This window comes from Akebia trifoliata, chromosome 9 (genome assembly GCF_017979445.1).
Source record: "Akebia trifoliata isolate Shusen 1 chromosome 9, ASM1797944v1, whole genome shotgun sequence".
In the NCBI taxonomy this organism is placed as follows: domain Eukaryota; kingdom Viridiplantae; phylum Streptophyta; class Magnoliopsida; order Ranunculales; family Lardizabalaceae; genus Akebia; species Akebia trifoliata.
The window spans coordinates 23574956-23596952 of NC_141383.1; the positions used below are offsets into that span (position 1 = coordinate 23574956).

The 21997-nt window shown below is 34.1% G+C and overlaps 1 protein-coding gene and 1 long non-coding RNA gene across 2 annotated transcripts; both read right to left on the minus strand.

Annotated features, from left to right (window-relative positions):
* Positions 1–1161: 1161 nt before the first annotated feature.
* On the minus strand, positions 1162–4865 carry LOC147394827 (universal stress protein A-like protein). Its single transcript, XM_086453136.1, has 4 exons — positions 4612–4865; positions 1893–2014; positions 1673–1791; positions 1162–1418 (listed from the first exon to the last, which is right to left on the minus strand). The coding sequence occupies exons 1-4, from the start codon at positions 4799–4801 to the stop codon at positions 1310–1312; spliced, it is 540 nt and encodes a 179-aa protein (XP_086309262.1). The 5' UTR covers positions 4802–4865; the 3' UTR covers positions 1162–1309.
* A 1649-nt stretch (positions 4866–6514) lies between these two features.
* LOC147394828 (uncharacterized) lies at positions 6515–10999 on the minus strand. The gene is made up of 2 exons (XR_015181296.1): positions 10592–10999; positions 6515–7515 (listed from the first exon to the last, which is right to left on the minus strand). It is a non-coding gene; the product is annotated as an uncharacterized LOC147394828 (long non-coding RNA).
* Positions 11000–21997: the final 10998 nt, after the last annotated feature.

Sequence of the window (21997 nt, forward strand, 5' to 3'; positions counted from 1 at the left end):
CCAAGTGTGGTGTTATATAACCTTTATTTAAGGGTAATTTTCAAATAATTACAAAAGTTTTTCGTATTTGCAAAATGTTGCAAATGTTGACAATTTGATGACATTTTATCGATATCATGTGGTAGTTGTGTCAAAACATGGAACACTTCTGATATTTTTGAAAACTGCGATAATTATTTGAGAATTTACCCTAAAAATAATAGGCTCCTACAGTGAGATTTTATAAAAGGATAATGTGTAGTTTAAATATGATCGTGTGGTAATAGCAGAGTCCATTTTTAATTTCTTTTGAGTGGCTAAGCAGTACTTGGACCCACGAATGTCGACCAAAGGTTACAAAGCTAAGGACCTTTATTTTGTCTCATTTTAAAGCAACTTCAACAACACCCCTTCTTAAGCAATAAAGGTATTTAATATTAATCTTCTTTGGCAATAAAGGTTCTAAATATCTTTCCTTTTGGGAAAGAAATCCCCACTTTTAAATTAAAAATGATCTATACCCATTGTTAATATGAAAATTTAAGTATCCAAACCAATGAGATAGGTTACTTACGTATTCTCTAACCACATGTCACTATCTCATTGGTCGTCAGGCAAGTCGTCCGAGGTTGAAACTTGAAAAGAGCATTGTAAACAAACTACCAATGTACTTGTTTATTCCTAGACTTATCCTGAAATCAGCCCTTTGTTCACACTCCAAGAACAAGACTCGAAAGGAACCCATTTTAAACTATAACTAATCTTTCATCCTCTCAAAAACTCAACCAGCAGCAATGTCGGACACTCAGCCAGACATTGTTTACCCAACAACCGGACCAAAACAGCCTTCTTCCAATTCCAAGGGTTCATTTGGTTTGGTCTTCATATTCCTGGCTATTTTACTTGTAGTCTCAGTCATCGCTTTTATCCTCGGTCGAATCTCTGCTCGCAAATTCTGCCATCCAAAGGCCGGGGAAGACCACAGTTCCCACAGCAAAGAGAGCAACATTGAGGATGGGCTCAACGAGAGGATTCCGGAAAACAAACCAGCTCCCAACGAGGAAATCAAAGAACCCAAGTTAACCGAAATTGATCAAGCCAAATCTGAAATAAAACCCGATGAAATTGAAGAAGCTAAAGTAAGTGCATGAGAGAGAGAGAGAACAAGTTTGGTATGGCACATAATATTGGCAAAAGCTTTTCTATCAAATGGTCTGTTTTTATTTTTTTGTCTTTTTCTTTTAGGATTGTGTGTGATAATGTTTGATGTTGTAACTAGCAAATTTACTCAAATACAATAAAACGAAGAATTCGAACACAGTAGAAACAGTCAATCATCAACAGGATCCTGTGGCATCTCATCTGCCTTGCGTTTGATAACAATCACAGGGCACTCCACATGCTTCTGACAAAACTCACTGACGGTTCCAACGAACACCCTGCAGAGCATTATCATGGGTAAGTTCTTAAATCGTTTGAGATGAGATAATATCTCTTTCAAGGAAAAAAAATTAGAATCCTTTTAGACCCGCAACTTAATAATTGTAACGAGTTTATCTGAAAATACTTTTGTGGGGAGTCCGGGTGGGGTGGGGTAAAACCAACCAAAACTTTAGAGAGTAAACCATCATCAATGAAGACGAGAATGAGCACAACAGAAAATGAATGTCCACATAACCAAGACTCTGCATACCTTTGGAAAGGGCCAAGACCACGACTTCCCACAACCAGAAGATCTGGCTGAACACGCTTCACCTCATGGCAGATAACTTCTTTGGGATCACCTTTCTTGATCCATGCTTCACAGGGAACCTAGAAAACATTCCCATATTTAATATTTCTATTTTACCCAAGATAAAGAGTAAGTTTATTCACTCTCCCCAGGAAACAACAGTGAGGAAATCGGTCAATACCCCAACTTCGTGACATCTCCCAACGAAGTACTCGAGCAAATGTAGCCCTCTTGCCTTGTTTCTCTGTCTCATGCTTTGGAAATCCCCAGGTGATGCGTAAATACTGTCTATGTCATCAAACCCTGGCATGAAACAAAACAAGATACTGTTAGCAAGTAATTCCATTCAAAGCAATCAAAGTTGGTTGTGCAAGTTGGGAGAGAGAAGATGTAGATTGAGTCACATCTTGCCTATACACGATTCCAAAAATTGACAAACATAACCTAAGCAACAATTGTACTTGGCAGTCTGTCTATACGTTGTTATCTGCCGGCTTCTCAGATTTATTGCCAAAACTCAAAAGGTGCTTTCTGCCGCAAACTTGACTAAAAGGTTTGGTCCTAGCTTACCTATGAAGTACGGAAAGGAAAGAAAACACTTTCACAGATATCCTACAAAGAGGATACCATACCCATGGAACACATGCATGGGATACCATCATATTACCGATAAGATGATTTATCCAAATGATCTGTATTACTCGAGAGAAATCTAGAGTAATGGTAAACAAGAAGAATCGACTACAGTTTCAATATTTACAAACATATGATTGTATCAAAATTGGAGTCTAGTCTCATAGGTAAGGAATTCATTGAAAGAGCTTGCACAATCATTGTGTGCAAACCTCAATTGGTGGGAAACCTTACTTTCAACTGTCCAAGAGGAAATTCAAGCATGCAATCCACAATGAAGTGTGTGTTTGAGCACATCATTTCACAATTTTGGCATTTAATCAATTATCTTTCCAACCTATGTTCTAAGAATTTGATGTATCCGAAACCATGTCATAACCAAATGTCAGACAACGCCCCACACATTACCAAAGATATCTTTAAATTGTTCAATTATTTTATTTTCAGCTATCACTTATATATGATTTTAATCTTATATCAGCTTATCTAATTGTAACATGGTTACCAACGAAATCTGTTACCATTCAATAGGATATTCTTAAGAGTTTAAATAAAATTAATATAGAAGGGGAGAAGTAAAAATCTGCCAAACTAAGTAGGAACAAAGTAAACCAATGGGTGTAAAACTTAACCATTATATGACCAAAAACCCCCAGAGACACAAATTAAGAACTCTGCATGGACCACCTTACGGAAAATGATTGATTACAATTGACTAACAAGGTTAAGGGGGGGAAAGAACCAAAGGAAAAAAGGAAAATTAGTGTCAAAAGCAGTATGAATAACATGGTTGGGGAATTGAAGAATCTTTCAATCCTCTAACAGGGTCCTCAGATAGTCCTTGGACCATGGTAAAAAATAAGAAAAAAGAAAAAGAAAGAAGGCAAGGTCGCTTGGGAAAGCTTGAGTACCCAAGTCAGGTTGGAAACCTCAAGATTCAACTACCAAGCAATTAAAAGAGAGCGCACAGTATCACTCGGCTACCCCTCCTTGAGGGAAACAATGCATTTACCGAGTGAGATCTTTATGACGAAGTGACTACCACCTTAGATCCTTTCAAGCATCACCATAAAACTCAACTAGACTAAGAAAACTAGATCTACATGAACTTCTTGGGACTTGTGAGCTTGATCTAGAAAGACTCGTGAGGCAAATAGAATGCTTCAAAAAATAAAAATAAAAAATAGACCCACTAGTTATGAAGTGGGAAGGTTTGCTCCTATAGAGTTTGTCTCTCCCTCTCGAGGAATCAACCATATATGTTCTTCTAATTTTCCTGAAGAATATTGTTGGTTTAGTTACTCCTTTGATCATTTGAAAGACCTAACATGTCTTCTTTACAACGGTTTCAAAAACCATCATCTTCTAAGCCAATAATAATCAAGGTGCGTAGGAAAATTAATGAGCCACCGTCCAATAAACATGTGTACAAAAGAAATTTGTTAATTTTATTACCAAGCTAGGATCCAAAACTCAGTAGTTCAAGTCCAACATTTGGGATCCATAGACTCTTGAAAATGAACTCATATGTTCACACACAATTCGTGTAAATGCGAAATCCTATCAAAATAAATCTTAGAGAACTCGTGATGTATTCTTGGAATAAGTCTTGCATCCTAACCATTAGATTTAGCATTTACATACACGACTCAGGATCCAATATGGTGTTCCGTTCCTATAAAATAGGATAGGTATGGCATGCTTTAATTTGACTTTAAAATGCCTGGGGTTCCTAATCAAGCCATTCGTGAAGCCTAATGTGTTTAATTTTACAATCAAATTATGGCACGTAGACACCGATCCTTTCTATAGGAATGGGACAACTTATGGGATATCAACTCTTACATACACACACAACATAAATACACATACAAGCAAATTCTTTTGAAAATATTACTTCTTGAACAACCGAACTCCATCTAATTTAACAAGAGATCCAACTTTACCTATCAAGAAACCCTAAAAGAACTTATGAATCCGTTTTAGGTCTGCTATGTGAGTTCCTATGTGAAAATTGACCTAAACCCTAAATGACGATTTATGGTGTGATTGACGGTTGCGAGTAGAAATGATTAAAAAAAAAACTTCAATTTCACATGTTTTGATCAACAAACAGTGATTATAAACCCTAAATGATTCAAATTTCCAAAAACATCAAGAAATGAAAATCGATCCAACTGAATTCTTTTTTATTTTCAATAAAAAGTAAAATTAACAGAGAAAATTAAGAAAGAAGTAATAGAAGAAAGACAAGAGAAGGATTTTACCGTCTTCATCTTGGACTTGAACATGGAGGAAGAGAAGCTTGAAACCAGTGGTGTTGGTTCGAACGATCTTCTGAAGAGTCCACTCGAATGCGCCGCGGCTGCTAATTGATGCATGTGGGTAACCTTTCATCGATGACTCGTTCACCCCAACCATTATCCGAGTCGGTACCGATTCCGCTCCAGCTTCCATTGCTCTCTCTCTCTCTCTCTGCTCACTTCGCTCTTCTCTCTCTCAAATGACCTCCTTCAGTTCTCACAAGGCGGTTAAAACTTATAAGCTGTAGTGTACTAGTGTGCTCTTCTCATGGGCACGTGTGGGTGGTAGGTGTGTAGGTTTTCGACACCTGGAGGAGAATCTTTCACTAGATCGAACCGTAGCATTTTTATTACAAAAACATCCCTTGAAAGTTCTGACAACTCTATGGTAACCCTACTTTATGAAGTTTGTTTTCCACCAAACCTTAATTTATCATGTTTGTTACTCAGCCAACATTGAAACAGGGATCCACCTCATAAAATTCAAATTGGTACGTTAATTTGCATCTAAAAATATGATCTGATGCCATTAGGATAAAATTCTAAGAACTTTGAAAAAATTTTTTTTTTTTTAAAGAAGTTAGTTTTAATAGTTGAATTTTAATTTAAATTTGAGAATTACATGGAGTTGGATTTCCAATTTGATAATCCATGTGGGGATAAGATTTGAAATCTTACTAAGCTAATTATGCTAGTCTGGTAAAGGTTTGTTTGGTAACAAACTTGATAAAGTGAGAGATTTTTGTAACATAATTGTAACAAATCAATCTGTGGGTAAATCTCTCTCTAAAATAATACATGTCCGAGATATGAAAATAATAATAATGCTAATTGATTGAAGGCTTTTGAAAATTAATGATCCGTGAACCTCAAAATTTAAACTTATAGATTTTCCAATTTTGTTGATGTTGCACTATTGTAAAGACAACTACTTGGTATTATAAGAAATGCATACTATTTGAGAATTTGCTTCTTATAGACCATCGTAGTTTTTTTATTTGTTTACTTTTCACATACCACTCAAGCATATGTTATCTGGTTCATCGATTCATTTTCATCACTCTAACATCGTTCATGGTTCGTCACTCTAACATGAATTCGATGGATTTGTGATTTGTTCGATTTTACGAATCCAGTGTTACTCGTATTGCGAACTAGTTTTGTTCATACCAATTCGTGGTTAGTAATACCAATGAATTGGGTAACATAATTCAAACATATTGCAAACTGATGACATACTCCTTGACCATAGTCTTTTCTTAGAGACTAATGAAAGGTGAAAGTATTCAACGATGTAAATACCCTCACCTTTCAACCTCAATGATTCAATTTCTATCAAAATCAATCATCTTTGATGTGTAGGGTAAATTTTATTTTACCTCTTGATGATTCTATCTCCTTCAACCTCCAAACCTCAAGAATCACATTGGATTTTTAGAAAAATTTAAAGTAGAATATTAAGGATTTTGAGCAAAAGATTGAAGAAGAGAGCATTTAAGTATTTTTATTAATATCCATCTTAGTCTCTCACTCATTTTTCTACGTGCAATCAAACTTTTGAATTCAATTTATTTCAAAAAATCTCTTTTTTCTTGAAAATATTTTATATGCAATCATACAAACCCATAGATAATGTAATCGTAAAGCATTCCACATGATTCTTCAAATCATCTATGATTAACTAGACCTATTAACAAAGAATAATGTTGAAGTGACCTTAAGATTTGAACCTCACATCGCACATCTTGACGTGAAAAAGCATCTATAGTTCCTATTCACTTTCACGTCAAGATGTGCGATATGAAGTCACTCCAGCATGACTCATTAACAAAATATAATAAAAATCTATATAAAAGATACGTTTGAGTAAGAAAAGAAATATAAATATAAATTATAAATCTAATGATTAAAAGTCACAAATCAAGTTGAATAAAAAGTTGGAAGGGGTTGGACTAGTGGCAAGTGTCATGATAAGTTCTTCAAGAAGGATAAGTCAAATGTTCGAAACCCCACAAAACAATGATTACCTTAGGGCCACCCTCCAGGTCTGGTTGACCCTCGACTCAACCAATTGCACGTAGGACCTTTTGGAGAGGGCGGTGCCCGTGACCATGGGATTAGTCTCATAAGGGTGAGGATAAGAGGGGAAATAAAAGTTGAATAAAAATATAAAATAAACCAAATTTTTTTTCTTAAAATGTAATATTCAAATTTCAACCTTGAGAGAGAATCATAGAATCCTAGGATTCTGTCAAATATTGATAATCAAAGCCTTCATAAGGGCCACTTTCAAATTTCAACAACTAATTATAACTTTTTTCATTTTGCCCTAATTACCCTTTTCAGGAATTCCAGTGAAGGAAACTCTACCAAAACCCAAATGGCCCACTTGATACAACTCTAACCAAACCCTTTCAGCCTCAACTCTTGCACAGAAATTCTCACCATCCACAACACCCTCAATTGGAATCTCTAATTCTTCTTCTTTTTCTTCCAATACTGCCCCTCCCCTTTCAACAACAACATCCTTCTCTCTACTCTTCTCTCTCTTCTTTTTTTCCAACATTCTCCTTTTCTTGTTCAATAATCTCAAACATCTCTTCCCCATCATCCAAGGCAACTTCACAAAGGCGAGAACCAAAAGATTAACTATCGCACAAGGGCAGCAACACACAGCAATGCAGTCCGCCATGAAGCTTGCGGTGCACGATGAACAATACTCCCCAGAACACTCGATCAGATCTCCTGGATCGTCTACTGGATAACGATTCCTTCGAGTCACTCTGGTTTTTGAGTCTTTAGGGCTCTGAATCTGATCCACACAAGATCGTGGGTTTTCGACCATCTGATGTGTCGATTTTGAAAAACCTGCAAAATCAAACTCAAACACACTAATAAAAAAGAACCCTTTCTCCGTCTCCGTCTCTGTCTCTGTCTCTGTCTCTCCCCCTCGAAGTGAGATTTTATTTTACGTAGAGAAATAAGGAATCTCTCGAGAGATGGAGAGGTTCATGTATAGTTTACAAGTTTAGTTAATTTCGGGAAGAGTTTAGATTATGTACATTAGGTAGTTAGGTAAGAGTTAACCAACAACTAATCTCATTATTTGCCATCTGTTATATGTTAATTACCGAACGCTTTAAGGCCCAAGCCTACGATTACTATTTTTGGTTATTCTGCTAAGGCAGCTTTATTTGGCAAATTGACAGCAAATGAGCATTTAATAACTGAAATACCTTTGTCCCTACTTGGTTTGTGCTACAATTATATCTTACCTTGATTACCCTCATACATTATGGAAATGTCTTATGTAAGATTTGTTAATTAATTTTGATTTATCGGATTAATAAGCACGAGTTTTGATTTAATTGAAAGCAAAGTTTGTGTAATAATATATTCACAACCAATAACTTGATGAATGGGGATGATTCTATATCACATAGCAATCGATTTCATTCAAAAATTTGATCGCTATAATATTTTCATCTTGACCTGTTTACTTGGGATGGATAGTGAAAGAAAAGTTGATTTTGGTCAAGGTGAAAGGGAAGTTGAGAATATCACCATTTAAAGTCAACGAAAGAAAGATTTGAGATCATCCCAACTCTGTAATTGACGATTAAAAAAATATCAAGCATAAAATCGTTTTAATTGAAAATTAAAAGACAATCCAAAAAAGGCTTCATTTATAATAATTAAATTGGAACTATAAATAAAGATGATCTTTGCTCACACAAACAAAATAAAAAAGAATATAATTTGGACATCAAAGTCTATTTGACAAGCACCTCACTACAATGGTAATGAGATTTTGAGGAGGGATAGTTGTGGGGAGGAGCTTTAGGTAATTTTGAAGGATTCCGTAGGGAGAGAGAGAGGGTATTTTAGTAAATTTATCCTTACTTTTATTGATAAAGGTGTAATTAATTAACAATCCTTTTTTGGATAGAAATGACAGACCAGCCACCGAAAGTTTCAAAAATAACACTTTTAAGACAAAAAAGACAAGAAACCCAAATTTATGAAAGATTTTCCCCCTATGGTATCTTCGTAAAATTTCTTCATCGTCAATGTCTGCACCTGATTTGGCTTTACAACAATTCTCCCCACGCAGATAATACAAAGCAACCATAAAAGAGAAATTTTATTGTCACACCAACTTTTGAAATTACATGATTATTTATGGGAACTGATATTGGCAACCAATTTTTACTTATTACACCCCAATTAAAAATAAACAAATTAAGTGAATGAGTGAGAATAAGGAGAAATTGGAGTGTCATTAGAAGCTATCTTATTTTTTTCCTAGGTTTCTATTTTTTTGGTTTAAGATTTTATGTGAGCCTAATCGTAATTGTAAACAACTACTTAAATTGTATAAATAAGTGTAATAATATTTTGTAATGTTGATATTAACATTTGAGCTAAACCTATGAAATCTTTGAATAATGTGTTTTGATTTTTAATTGGGGTGTTATAAGTAATTTAAGAAGTTTGATATAATAAGTAAAAGTTGGGGTGCCAATACAGGTTTTCTTATAAAATTGTCAAAACTGACTTCAACCATTGTGCATCATAGAAAATGTTAAAAAATGAGTATTTATTTAAGATTATAATTTTCTTTATCATTATAAAGTAAATTCTACAAAATTAAAATAGTAATTATTATATTATCACATTAGATTATTTTTTTAAAATCAATAATAATGAGATCTCCCAACGAGGATGGAACTCGTGATCTTTTGTTTTTTATATTCTTAAACATTAGATTATTTCTAATTCATTGATTGGATGCATGTAAAGTAATTTTATATTTAAAAAATATATATATTTAATATGAATTTGAAAAAAAAAAAAAACTTACTTGGCATTTTGAAAGAGAATTTTAAATGATAAAATTAAAGTATTTTAGAAATATCTCCTGTAAAATTGGTGTTATTAGGTTTACCCCTTTGACCACAAGTCAATGTTGTGTTTTCTTGATGATTTAGAGGTAAAATTTTGTTTTTTTTTCCCCTTCAAAATGCGATTAAATCAAAATTTCACTATTAAATCATTAAAAAAAAAAAAACAACGTTGATTTACTGTAAATGAGATAAATCTAATCTTGCCTAGTGCAAGGGATAAACTTAATATCACCAATTTTATAAGGGGTATTTCTAAAATATCCATAAATTATCAATTTTTATTGGTATATATCATAATTGAGTTGTGATAGAGTGACCTCAAGATTGGACCTCAAATTTTAACGTGAAAGTGGATAGGAACCATAGATGCTTTTTCACTCATATCTCGGGAAAAGCATCTACGATGTCCATACACTTTTATGTCATGAAATGAGGTCCAATCTTGAGGTCACTTCAGCATTATTTATGATTATTTTCAATGCATTAATGATGTATCTAAAGGTATTTTTATAATATAAAAACCTACATAGTGTGTATTTGCCCTTCTTTTATTGTAATAATAGATATTTAAAAGATTAATTATTTTGAAAATTTTACATAAATAAATTTGCTTTAAACCCATTGTGTAATCTAATATACGTGTCCAGAGGTGAGCCCTTTGGAGCAATTTTGCTCCAAAGCGCCAAGGAGCGAAGTTCTTTCAACCAAGGGGACACTTTCGATAAAGTCGAAAAAAAATTGAAAAATAACGAAGAAACACTTCAATAGTTGCCATTTGTTCAGAGTTCCAAAAATTTGGCTAAAATAATTATGAAGACAGAAATACCCCTACACCTATAACCTTATCAACAATTCGCATCTGTAATTAATCAAATTTTACATCACTATATCCGTCTTTTCACTTAAGTACATTATGGTAGCGACGTCATAACGAGATTTCTAACGCTGAATCACCGTTCGATGCGAATCAAACGGTGCTTAAAGCTCGAACTATTACAATCATAATAGTACAGTAAGTATCTTAGATCATAACGTACCTTGCAATGAAAATGGTCCCCAAAACTTCTAAGAGTTCAGCATCGTTGATCTTTCTTCGGGATTCAAATGAAACCGTTGATCTACACTGATCACCCACAAAATCGAAGAGAAATACTTCATCTCCACCGTTGATGCTTAGGTACCTCTTCTCCACTCAAGAGAAAGAACACAATCAGATCTGAGATGCCGATTCGATAATAAGAGCTCTTGTTTTCTAGCATCTCTGCAGCTCAAAACGCTCTCTCTATCTCTCTCTCTCTTTTAATTTTTGAGTTTTATAATGATTTCTCAGAACTGGCTTACTTGTACTGGAGATTAACGAGATTAGTTAATTAAAGATCCTGGATCATGTACTACCGGTTGTTGGATTGTAAAACAACTCAGGTTTGAATTTTGATCCACGTAGCGTCGTAGCGTATGAGCTTTCGAAGAGGTCCATCGGTGGTTTGATTGTTGATTTGTTATTTCAACGTAGATTGGACAAAAATTCGTTGGTCAATGGGCCCAAATATTTTTCCACGTGGCTCAAGATGAAACAGGTAGTGTGTTTAAGGAAACAACTCCTGGGAGTATCTATAAATAAGTACTTTCGACTAAAAATATAAAACAGAGCTCGGATAGCCACGATTTCATGTTTCCCAATGACAAAAAATATCGGGAACTGTCTCTCTCTGCGTTTTTTTAATTTCTGCCGTTAGATTCTTTTCGCTGGTGTCTTGAACGTGAGATGGTGAGGGATCGACGGACACGTGGGTACCACCACATGTCTACATCACCTTCATAAAAAAAGAAAGGATAATTTAATAAAACCACCTGTGAAATTGGTATTATTAGATTTGCCCCTATAAAATTCAAGATTAAATTCACCACCCTTGACAACAAGGTCTTTTTTATGAATTAAGTGAAAATTTGATTTAATAGTTTAATTTTTGAAAGGTCTCTGGAAGAAAAAAAGATTCAAAATTTCAATATTAATTCATCGATAAAAAAGAGGTGTTGACTTTTAATCAAGAATAATTATCAAGAGTAAATTTAACATCGTCAGTTTTATAGGGCTTTTACTAAATTATCTTTTAAAGAAGTGATTTAGACACCCCTTGCATTTTCGATCTAATGATGTACCCCTTGACCAAAGTCTTCTCTAAGAGACTAATTTAAATGACCCAAATACACTCAAACATATTCCAAACCCCATGATTTTTGCTCAAAAACAAGAATAATCATCTTCAATGATTAAACCTTAAGATTAAGTTGTTTACCCTTGTATTCAACTTTAAGATTTCTATCCCTTTCAACTTTACTACAAAATATAATTTTTGAAAAAGTAAAATAGATGGATTTTTGGGCAGAAAAATCAATGATTTCTACAAGAGATTTTAGTTGATTTATTGAAGACGAGATTGAATAGGTTAAAGATGATTTCTACTGAAAATTAACAACTTGAAGAGACTGATTTTAGGGAAAATTATTTACCTTTGGTCTTCAACTTGCAAATCTCAATAACTTGAAAGGATTTTTAGGTAGAATAATAGAAGGATTTTTACAAGACATTGAAGATGTGGTTAAATAAGTTAAAAATGAATTACCTTATACGTTAACATCTTAAAGATGACATTTTATCCAATAAACATCAAGAATTATGACAAGAGGTCAAAGATAAGGGTTTGTATATTATTTTTTGAATTTTTTTTTTTCTTAGGATAGGTAAGCTTGTTTTTAATGAGTTCAGTAACTTAGGGCCTGATTGATTCAGTTGTCAGCTTCTGCTGTCAAAATTTGCTGTCAGAATCTGCTGCTAGAATCTATTGTCAGAATCTGAAACACTGAAAAGCTTGCTTGATAGAGCTTTCTAAAAGTGCTGTACTGTCAGAATCTGCTGTCAGAATCTGGTAATTACTGCTTGATACAGCTTCAAGAATTTACTGTATTAGGGTAAAATGACCAAAATACCCTTAAGGTTGATAATGCACCTAGAATACATTAAAAATTACCAGAATACTCCTATAATTATATAATTACACTAAATATATATAAATATAATAAAATTATATAAAAATTAAAATAATTATTTTAGGTATGGATCCGTTCAAATCCAATAACTTCAGGTATGGATCGATGTTTTGGATTTTGATAAGGATTCGATCCGATATCTTATTGGATAAGATCTAGATGAACCATGTATTAATCTAGTAAGGACCCGATACAATAACATGTTAGAAAGTATATAAATTATATTATATATTTATTGAGATGTGTGATGTGTGATGTTGATTTAGATTTAGTATATAAAATCGGATTTAGCTCGATCTGATTTTAATTGTATTGGTACCAAATCAACCCTGATCCGATCCAGACTCGATCCATTGATGACAACCTTAGTAGACCTGGTTTGAACTAAGGTTTTATTTATTAAAAATGGGAGTTGAGCACCTTTTTTAAGTTACAATTCTATGAAATTGGTGAACCGTTTAAATCAATTAGAAGTCTAGGGTGGGAGTTGCTCCCATTTCTAACGCACCCTTAGTTCCAAGGTGGTATGGAGTTGGATAACTAATTAACTCCCTAGAGTACAGTATCTGGAGTCTTTCCTCTCTGCAATGACATTGAATCTTTCCCCTCCAGAAAGAGCCATTAATGGCTGAGCTCACATTCAGCAACTCGTCATTCTTGACGTCTACACAACTTGTCCCGAACTCCTTCTCTCTCCGTACTTCGACACTAAAGATTCGCACCAAACCTTCTTCTTCACTAAAACTGCTTTGTTTCAGCAAAACCAGAGCTCCAATAACAACAATGGCAACTGAGTAATCTTTCTAATTATACCCCTTTTGATCTTCAATTTTTTCCTTAATTATAATTATGGGTTTCTCTAGTTTTGGGGCTAATGGGAATTTCTTCTAAATCTATCTTGATTTGCAGAAGCGTTCAGGAGATTCGTCGTCGTCAATGGCGTCGATCGGACTCGGAGTTGTCAATGGCGTTGATCGTCGTCAAGTAGATCATCGATGCTGTTGAAATCGATGAGAGACAGAGAGAGAGAGAGAATGGACGAAGGGCTGCTGTTGGTCTTTTGTTTTATCGCGGACTGTGGCTGAAAATTTGATAAAAGACGAAGGTCATTTTCGTCTTTTCACTTCCCCGCTTTTCAACTCAGCTGTGCGAAGCTGCTATTATTTGCTTTTCAAAACTGCGGTCAACGATAACAATTTGCGTTTCAAATTTCATAACGCAAATATTAGAAGCGCTATCAAGCACGTTGCAGCGAGTCAAAATTTGCTTTTTGACGCAAACGCATCAAAAGCTGAGTTTAGAAGCGCTATCAAGCACGCCCTTAATGTTGATGGGATTTGAATCTAAGTCTCTAATATCACCATCCAAAGACTTTACCAAGTAAGTTAGCTGACACCTGCAATTTTCTGTAAATCTCCCGAATAGAAGGAGGTATTTCTAATATAGATCAAAACGTAGAGAGACGTGTCTAAATAACCATTCAAAAAATCATAGACAAAAGGTGGTCCATATCATCGTCTTCTAGCGATTATTTGATTTGCAAGTCAAAAGCATCGATGGTGGGGACTTAAACAAGAAAAGTCGTTGTATGAACCCACAATTAATTGCTTATCTTTTGTATCAAAATCGGATGCAGTGTATAAGGTATATGGTTGCAAAACTACAAACGTGTGGGACCAACATCATTTGGTAGACCCAAACTACCGATCTTACAACACTGTAACTTAGGTGCTGTTTGTTAAACTGAAAAAAATAAGTGCTAAATAGCATTAAGTGCTGAAACTTATAAGCGCTGAATTTAAGTGCTGAAAAAGTTGTTTGTTTAGATGCTGAATCATGTTTGTTACACATTGCTGAAACTGGTAAATTGTCTTTGTTATCCTTACAATCATATTATACATTGTTTGCATGTTTCAAATGCTTATTTATTATCAAACATAATAAAATATATTATTTCTTATAAAATTAAAATATAATTTATTTTTAAATAATAAATAATACTCAGATCTTCAATTTATAAATAATAATTTCTATTTATAAAAGGCCACAAATTTCAAATTAAAAATAATAATGTCATACAAGTCACCAAAATTTGAAATCAACTTTAAAAGAACTTAATTTTGGATGAATAATTTTTAATAGAAATGAAGGATGTGTAATTATAAAAGCACCCTATGAATTAATAAGGGCAACCCACACTATAGCCATTTTTTGTTTTGTTTTATATGCGTTAAAGTTTTTGGAATGAGTAAATTTTTAGTGAGGATGGTCTATATGATCTAGAGATCATCCTCACCAAAAATTAATCTATTTTGAAACTTCTAACTCGTCAAAAATAATTTTCAAAAAAAAAAAAGGGACAATTTACGGTTCTTGAACTTGTTTTGATAGGGTTAGCAGTTTCAAGATGTGCTGATTTTTTGTGAGGATGATCTCCTCATTGTAGAGATCATCTCATTGTAAAGATCATCCTCACCAAAAATCAACTCATTCCAAAACTTTTAACCCATATAAGACAAAATAATTTAGCTATGGTGTGGGTTTATTAATTTGTGGGTGTTTATATACTTATCCATGGGATATAAGAGGTAATATCCTTTTAAGAATAGGGGCATACTTGTCCATGCGCAAAAAAACAAAGGGCATACTTGTCCGTGTTGAAAAAAGCGAAGTGCTTACCGCTTAAACACTTTTTTTCAGTATAAAAATAATGCTGAATTTTTTTCACTTATTTTCAGCAATAAGCGCTGAAAATATAGAGTAAACAAACGCGCTATTTTGACAAAAGTGCTGAATTTAATTTTTTTCAGCAATAAGCGCTGAAAAATAGCGCAAACAAACACCGCCTTAGCAGATAACCGTAGCTTGCGTTTTCTACTTTTCCTTATCTAAACAAATGCTTTAGATGAATGAGACCTACCAAATGCTTTTCATCAAAGTATAGGGCCCGCCATCTACAACATCATTTAAGTCTGCTTTATCACAAATCTTGCAATTTGGTTTTATATTCAATGGTTTTCGTTATTATTTTAATGAGTCTTGGTAAAATGACTTGCCAAGTGGCATACTCAATCAACTCACTAACGTGATAAATTCGAGAATCGTAGATCTGTATGTCTCGATATACACAATTGCACTTCCCCATAAAAAAAAAGTGTATCCCGAGATGGAAAGATCTACGGTATCCAAACTTATCCACGTCAGGGAGTCGATTGAGTATGCCACCCAACGAGTCATTTTATCAGGACTCTATATTAAATAGAGTGACAATGGCCTATATGTGTCGTGATATGAGATAAGGGTAGTCTAAAAATTCATCAAATTTGAATCTAATTGGTTAATAATTAGTATAATGATTTTATGACCCCTTTCTCTAACGTACGACCCCGTCACAGAATCATAGATCATTTACCTCGGGATATGATTGATTTTATGATGCCTTTCTCTAACGTACGACCCCGTCACAGAATCATAGATCATTTACCTTGGGATATGAATAATCGTATCTCGAGGTAAATGATCTACGATTCTGTGATAGGGGTGTCATATTATCACGACTTTAATAATTGTATTAAAACCTTAGATTTGAACTTGATCCATTTATCAAATAGACAGCTGAAAGCGCCCTCGATCCGCGGGGTGCACGGATCCACTTTTGACCCTTGAGGTTTGGGAGTCGCCACCTAGTTATTGTGGTCTAGGAACCAAACTGACTCTAACATGGATAAAAAGAACTAATCTACTATAAAAAAATCTGAATTCGGGGATCAAGTTACGGGGTTGGAAGGTGTTAGGCACCAACCCCGCCCGGCCAAAGCCGGTCTCTACTAACTTCCCAAGTAAATTACATTGCTAAAACCTAGATAAAAATAAATAAAAATAAAAACTTACCTTTCCAATAGCAAGAACTTTGTTCCCTCAGATCTGACAAAAGAGCTCCTTGTACCGTACTCCCTTGCTTCGTTCTGTCTCCGAATTTGATTTCGGATCTCCGAGACAAGGTATCTTCTTATTTTTGAATCTGAACTCTTCAAGTTCGTTGCGGATTTAGGGGTGTTTTTGGAGGGCTTTTAGGTGTTTTCTAGACTAAAATTGAAGGAGGGATGTTAGGTAAGGAGTTGGGGCTCAAAACTAGGGTTTATGGGGGGTTAGGGGAGCTTCTAGACCTACTTCTCTTAGGGTTTATGATTTGATACGAAAATAGGGTGTGAACACCTCTATTTATAGATGTTTTTTTAGGGTTGATTTGGATAGAGTTAGTGTTTAATTAAAGATCTTTTAATTAGAGTTGTGTTTTAGTTAAAATTGTTTTAGGTAGAATTGTGTTTTAATTAGAATTGTTTTAGGTAGAATTGTTTTTAAGTTAGAACTCTATTAGATAGAGTTATTATTTAATTAGAATTCTATTATGACTTTTAGTCTTATTTGATTGACTTTTAATGTTTTGACTTTAGTCTTAATTGATTGACTTTTAATATCTTGACTTCAGTCTTTCTTAATTGACTTTAATTTTGACTTCAGTCTCACTTAATTGACTTTACTACCTTGACTTCAATCTTGCTTGATTTACTTTTAATTTTCGGAGAACCCCCTTCCATTATTTCTTTAATTCTTTGGACCCCCAAATGGAGGGGTCCTTAAAGAAATATCTCACGAACCCTCAACAATTTTGCCTGAGAGTCCGATTAATCGATTTTTTAGGTTCAAAATTTTAAATTAATTTCATTAATGTTTCACTTTAATTATTTAATGTTTTATTTATTAATTTCGAATTTTTTAATTATGAAAATTGTGAAATTACCGTTTTGCCCCCAGAGAGGACTTTTCACGTTTTAAGTCGGTTTTTAATGTTCCAAGATGTTTTAGAATCGATTTTTCGTAAGGAATTCAATGGAAATATTAGTTTTTATTATTTATGAAATTTTGTGTGTGAAATGGTCGTGAACTTTATGAGGGGCATTTTCGTAATTTTGTCGAATTCTGTGAAAATTGGCGAAATGATTTATTTGATTTCGATTTGTTGTTTTATGTGTTTGAATGAGTTTTCCTAAGCGTAACGTAGGCTCTGGGATTGTTTTGAGGTTAGGGGTATTTTGGTAATTTGATAGTTTTTAGTGATTTTTATCGTGAAGCTTCTTTTTGGTTTGCAAGATGATGATTTCTATGTTTCTGGGGTCGTATTTACCTAGCGTAGCGTGGTTTCTAAATTTTATCAATTCGAGATACCTCATCCGGATTTCTGAAACATATCTGGTAACAAAATAAAGCAATGGAATACACATCCATCATTGGGAATCATTGCAATCGGGTTGACGAGTTGATTAATCAGGCGGATGCAAAAATGGGGTGTCTACAGATGCCCCTCTTTGGCAGAGGGTTGAAGCAAACTAGATAGCAAATCTATTTTGGTAGATAGTGCGATATCCGAATGCCAAAGCTAGTGACAGTTCATTTTGCAGCCTGATTTAGCAATTCGTCGGTGTTCGGATCCTTGAGGGTAAAACTCTCCCCGAACAAAAATGTTGTCAGGTCCTTAAGCATGAACTTTCACTGACAGTGTCAGATCCTTGAATTTTAAAGAATTCTCCTGGGCTAAAAAGTGCAAGTGTGAGTGTGTGTACTGTGTGAAACTGAGTAAAAATGTGTCAGGTCCCAGAGATCTTCTCTCACTGACAATAATGATTCAAAATTGAAATGCACTTATGCAATGAAAACAATCATGGCAAGGTTTAACAATGTGGTAATTGGAGTCATAACAATGTAGGAACTTCGTTAAATCCTATTTGAAATTCTTTTTTAGAGTTCGAAAAAATGAGTTTCATTTATCGAATTCGAACCTATTGTAACCACGCTTCTCGGGCTAAAGGACTTAAATAATCTTGTTAATTCAATATGATTCAAACAAAGCTGGAGTCTCGTTTCTCGAACTCCGACTATGGTTTAGAGGAACTTAAACAATCCTATTAAAATTGGAGTTTCGCTTCTTGCACTCGAACCTAGTTTTGTAGGCACTTCAAAAAACCTACTCATTCTATGATTCAAAAAGTTGGAGTCTCGTTTCTCGGACTCGCACTTAGGTTTGTAAGCACTTCCAAAAGCCTACTCATTCTATGATTCAAAAAGTTGGAGTCTCGTTTCTCGGACTCGAACTTAGGTTTATAGGCACCTCGAAAAGCCTATTCATTCTATGATTCAAATAGTTGGAGTCTCGTTTCTCAGACTCGAACTTAGGTTGGTAGGCACTTCAAAAAGCCTATTCATTCTATGATTCAAAAAGTTGGAGTCTCGTTCTCGGACTCGAACTTAGGTTTGTAGGCACTTCAAAAAGCCTATTCATTTTATGATTCAAAAAGTTGGAGTTTCGTTTCTCGAACTCGAACTTGAGTTTATAGGCACTTCAAAAAGCCTATTCATTCTATGATTCAAAAAGTTGGAGTTTCGTTTCTCGGACTCAAACTTAGGTTTATAGGCACTTCAAAAAGCCTATTCATTCTATGATTCAAAAAGTTGGGGACTCATTTCTCGGACTCAAACTAAGGTTTATAGGCACTTCAAAAAGCCTATTCATTCTATGATTCAAAAAGTTGGAGTCTCGTTTCTCGGACTCGAACTTAGGTTTATAGGCACTTAAAAAAGCCTATTCATTCTATGATTCAAAAAGTTGGAGTCTCGTTTCTCGGACTCGAACTTACTAAGTCACGTTTCTCGGGCTTAGTTTATAGGAACTTAAACAATCCTATTAATTGATTCTATGATTCAAAATCGAGCTCAAAGTTTGAAAGATCAGGCCTTTATTAGCTTATCATGTATTTGGATTCATAATTATCATTGACTTCATCGGACTTTTAAATAAGATTTTCATTTTTATCATGTGATTAAGAACAAGACTTTGGAATTAAATGACTTTCAAAAATGCCCCTAGTTTCAAGGTTGGCTTTAATTGGAACTTGAGTACGAGACTGATAGAATGGATTACGCTTGAAAATATGAACTCTGATGTATGACAGATAGAAGAACTAACATTCTCTTAAATTTAAGATTCTTAAGATTATCATATGTGCAATAAAGAATTGATCATTTTCTTTAGAATTTCTTTTGAAAAATGCTTGAGCTGGACTTAAAAAATCTTAATAAATATTAGAATAGAAGATCTTCCTCTTCAAAGTGGTTGATGATTCTACATCTACCATTAGCGAACACTTGAACAAGTAAACATACTTTTGAAGATCCTACAATGTTCAAGATGACTTCTGATTTTTTCGACTTCAATATTATCTTCATCGGATGTGAGCTCTTGGCTAAAAGACAAATATCGTGGCTTGAATGGTTCTGTAATTTCTGTACAAGCTTCCTTCTGAATTTTTCTTCTTGATGAGACTTTTTCTTCCATTTGATGATGCTCTAATTTTTACCTAGATCGCCTCTTCAGGTTTTCAATCTAGCGGGCTTTATTTTTCTTTTTCTGATGATGCCTTGATTTTTGCCTAGGTCGCATTTTCAGGTTTTCAACCTAGCATGCTTTCTTTTTTATGGTTATGCCTTAAATTTTGCCTAAGTCGCATTTTCGGGTTTTTGACTTAGCGGGCTTCTCTTTTTTTTCTTGATGATCTTGTATAACCAACTCGACAACTTCTCAGTTCCCTACACCTTAACCGAGTCAATTAGCATTCAAGAGGACTTAATAGGTGGGCTTAGGATATGGTTTAGAAAGAAAAGATATAAGGCTCAACTTCCCAAAATGCCTCTAGTCTTATATTATCTTTTTTCTGTCAATTATTTTGATTTTTTTTCTAAATGCCCCTAGTTTGGCATTATTTTCTTTTTATCAATTCTTTTGATTCTTTTTTCTAATGCCCTAGTTTGGCATTCTTTTTTTTTTTTTTTTTTGCTAATGCCCCTAGTTTGGCATTATCTCCCAAATGCCTCTAGTCTTATATTCTCTTTTTTCTGTCAATTATTTTGATTTTTTTTCTAAATTCCCCTAGTTTGGCATTATTTTCTTTTTATCAATTCTTTTGATTCTTTTTTCTAATGCCCCTAGTTTGGCATTCTTTTTTTTTTGCTAATGCCCCTAGTTGGCATTATCTTCTTTTGAACATTTTAATAGGGGATTTTCTTTTTGGATGATACTTTCCTTAAGAGAATATATTTTTTCATGACCGGGCCTGAAGTAATTTCTCAGGTTGCCTACGTACCCCAAATATTTTTTTTTCTCTTTTAAGATCAGGTCAAAACGTAGTTCATACTAAGATTCCCTCCCAAGGTTGGTTGGTGTGGTTTAGAAAGAAACATGCTATTTGATTTTTTTAGAGGCTGCAAGGGGCTAAAGAAGATTATCTTTTTCTTGGTAAGATAGGAAAATGGTTCGACCAATGAAGGCCTCATTTTGTGAATGCTACTTAACTCGGTCAAAGTTTTAGGAATTCGATATCTGGATTACTCTGTCAACTAAGATTTCATTTTGGAGAATGAATATTCTTCAGTCTTCTTCTGAGAAAGAATAATCTTCAGTCTTCTTCTACGGAGTTGAGTGAGACTGAGTTCTTTGTATTTGACATTGACTCGTTCAACTATTTCCAAACTTCAAAAGAAATCTCATATTCTTTTGTGAATGAGAACTTTCTTTACTTGAGTGAAAAACATGGTAGATCCACTTGTAAGTCTTAGCATCTTTGTTGATGCTTTTAGTTATATCATCTTTGACAGATAATCTTTGACTTTGAAATCACTCTTGACTTGATCTATGTTTTTGTGTAATTCATCCATATATCCTTATGAGATCATGCAAGAACGTTGTTGAATTTCTCAAGTAAATTTATTATTCTTCTCATGTTCTGCTAAGGAAAATGTAGTACCCATTTGCACTTCTTAAGTATACTCTTTAATTCCAATATTTATTAAGTTTGATTAGTGAGCTCTAAGTCAATCCTCATGTTAGATATTATGCTCAAATCATTATTACACGTATGATAATCAGAAGCTTCTATATTTTATTGGAATTGAAAAACATTGATTGACAAACTCGACTACTGGATTTAAAGAATGACAAAAACTGGATTGAAACTCAAAGAAAACTCAGGGACAATTATCTACAAAGAGAGAAGGTCCTTTTGGGTGGATGGACTACTTGAACTTAACATTGGTACTTTGACTAGACGACTCTTTTGACGGACCCAAAATGACATAGATTAGGATTTAAAATATTTGGGATCAATTATCACCCGATTGGAAGTAAACCAAGGTTAACCATTGACTCTTAACCACATGATTAAAGTTTTGACATAAAATAGCCCAATTCTGACGGAAAATCGAATCCAAATGCACCATAAGTCTATAGTGACAAAGAAAGTGAGAAAGGTTAGATGCGGGTCTACCCCTGATTGGGATTGAAACTT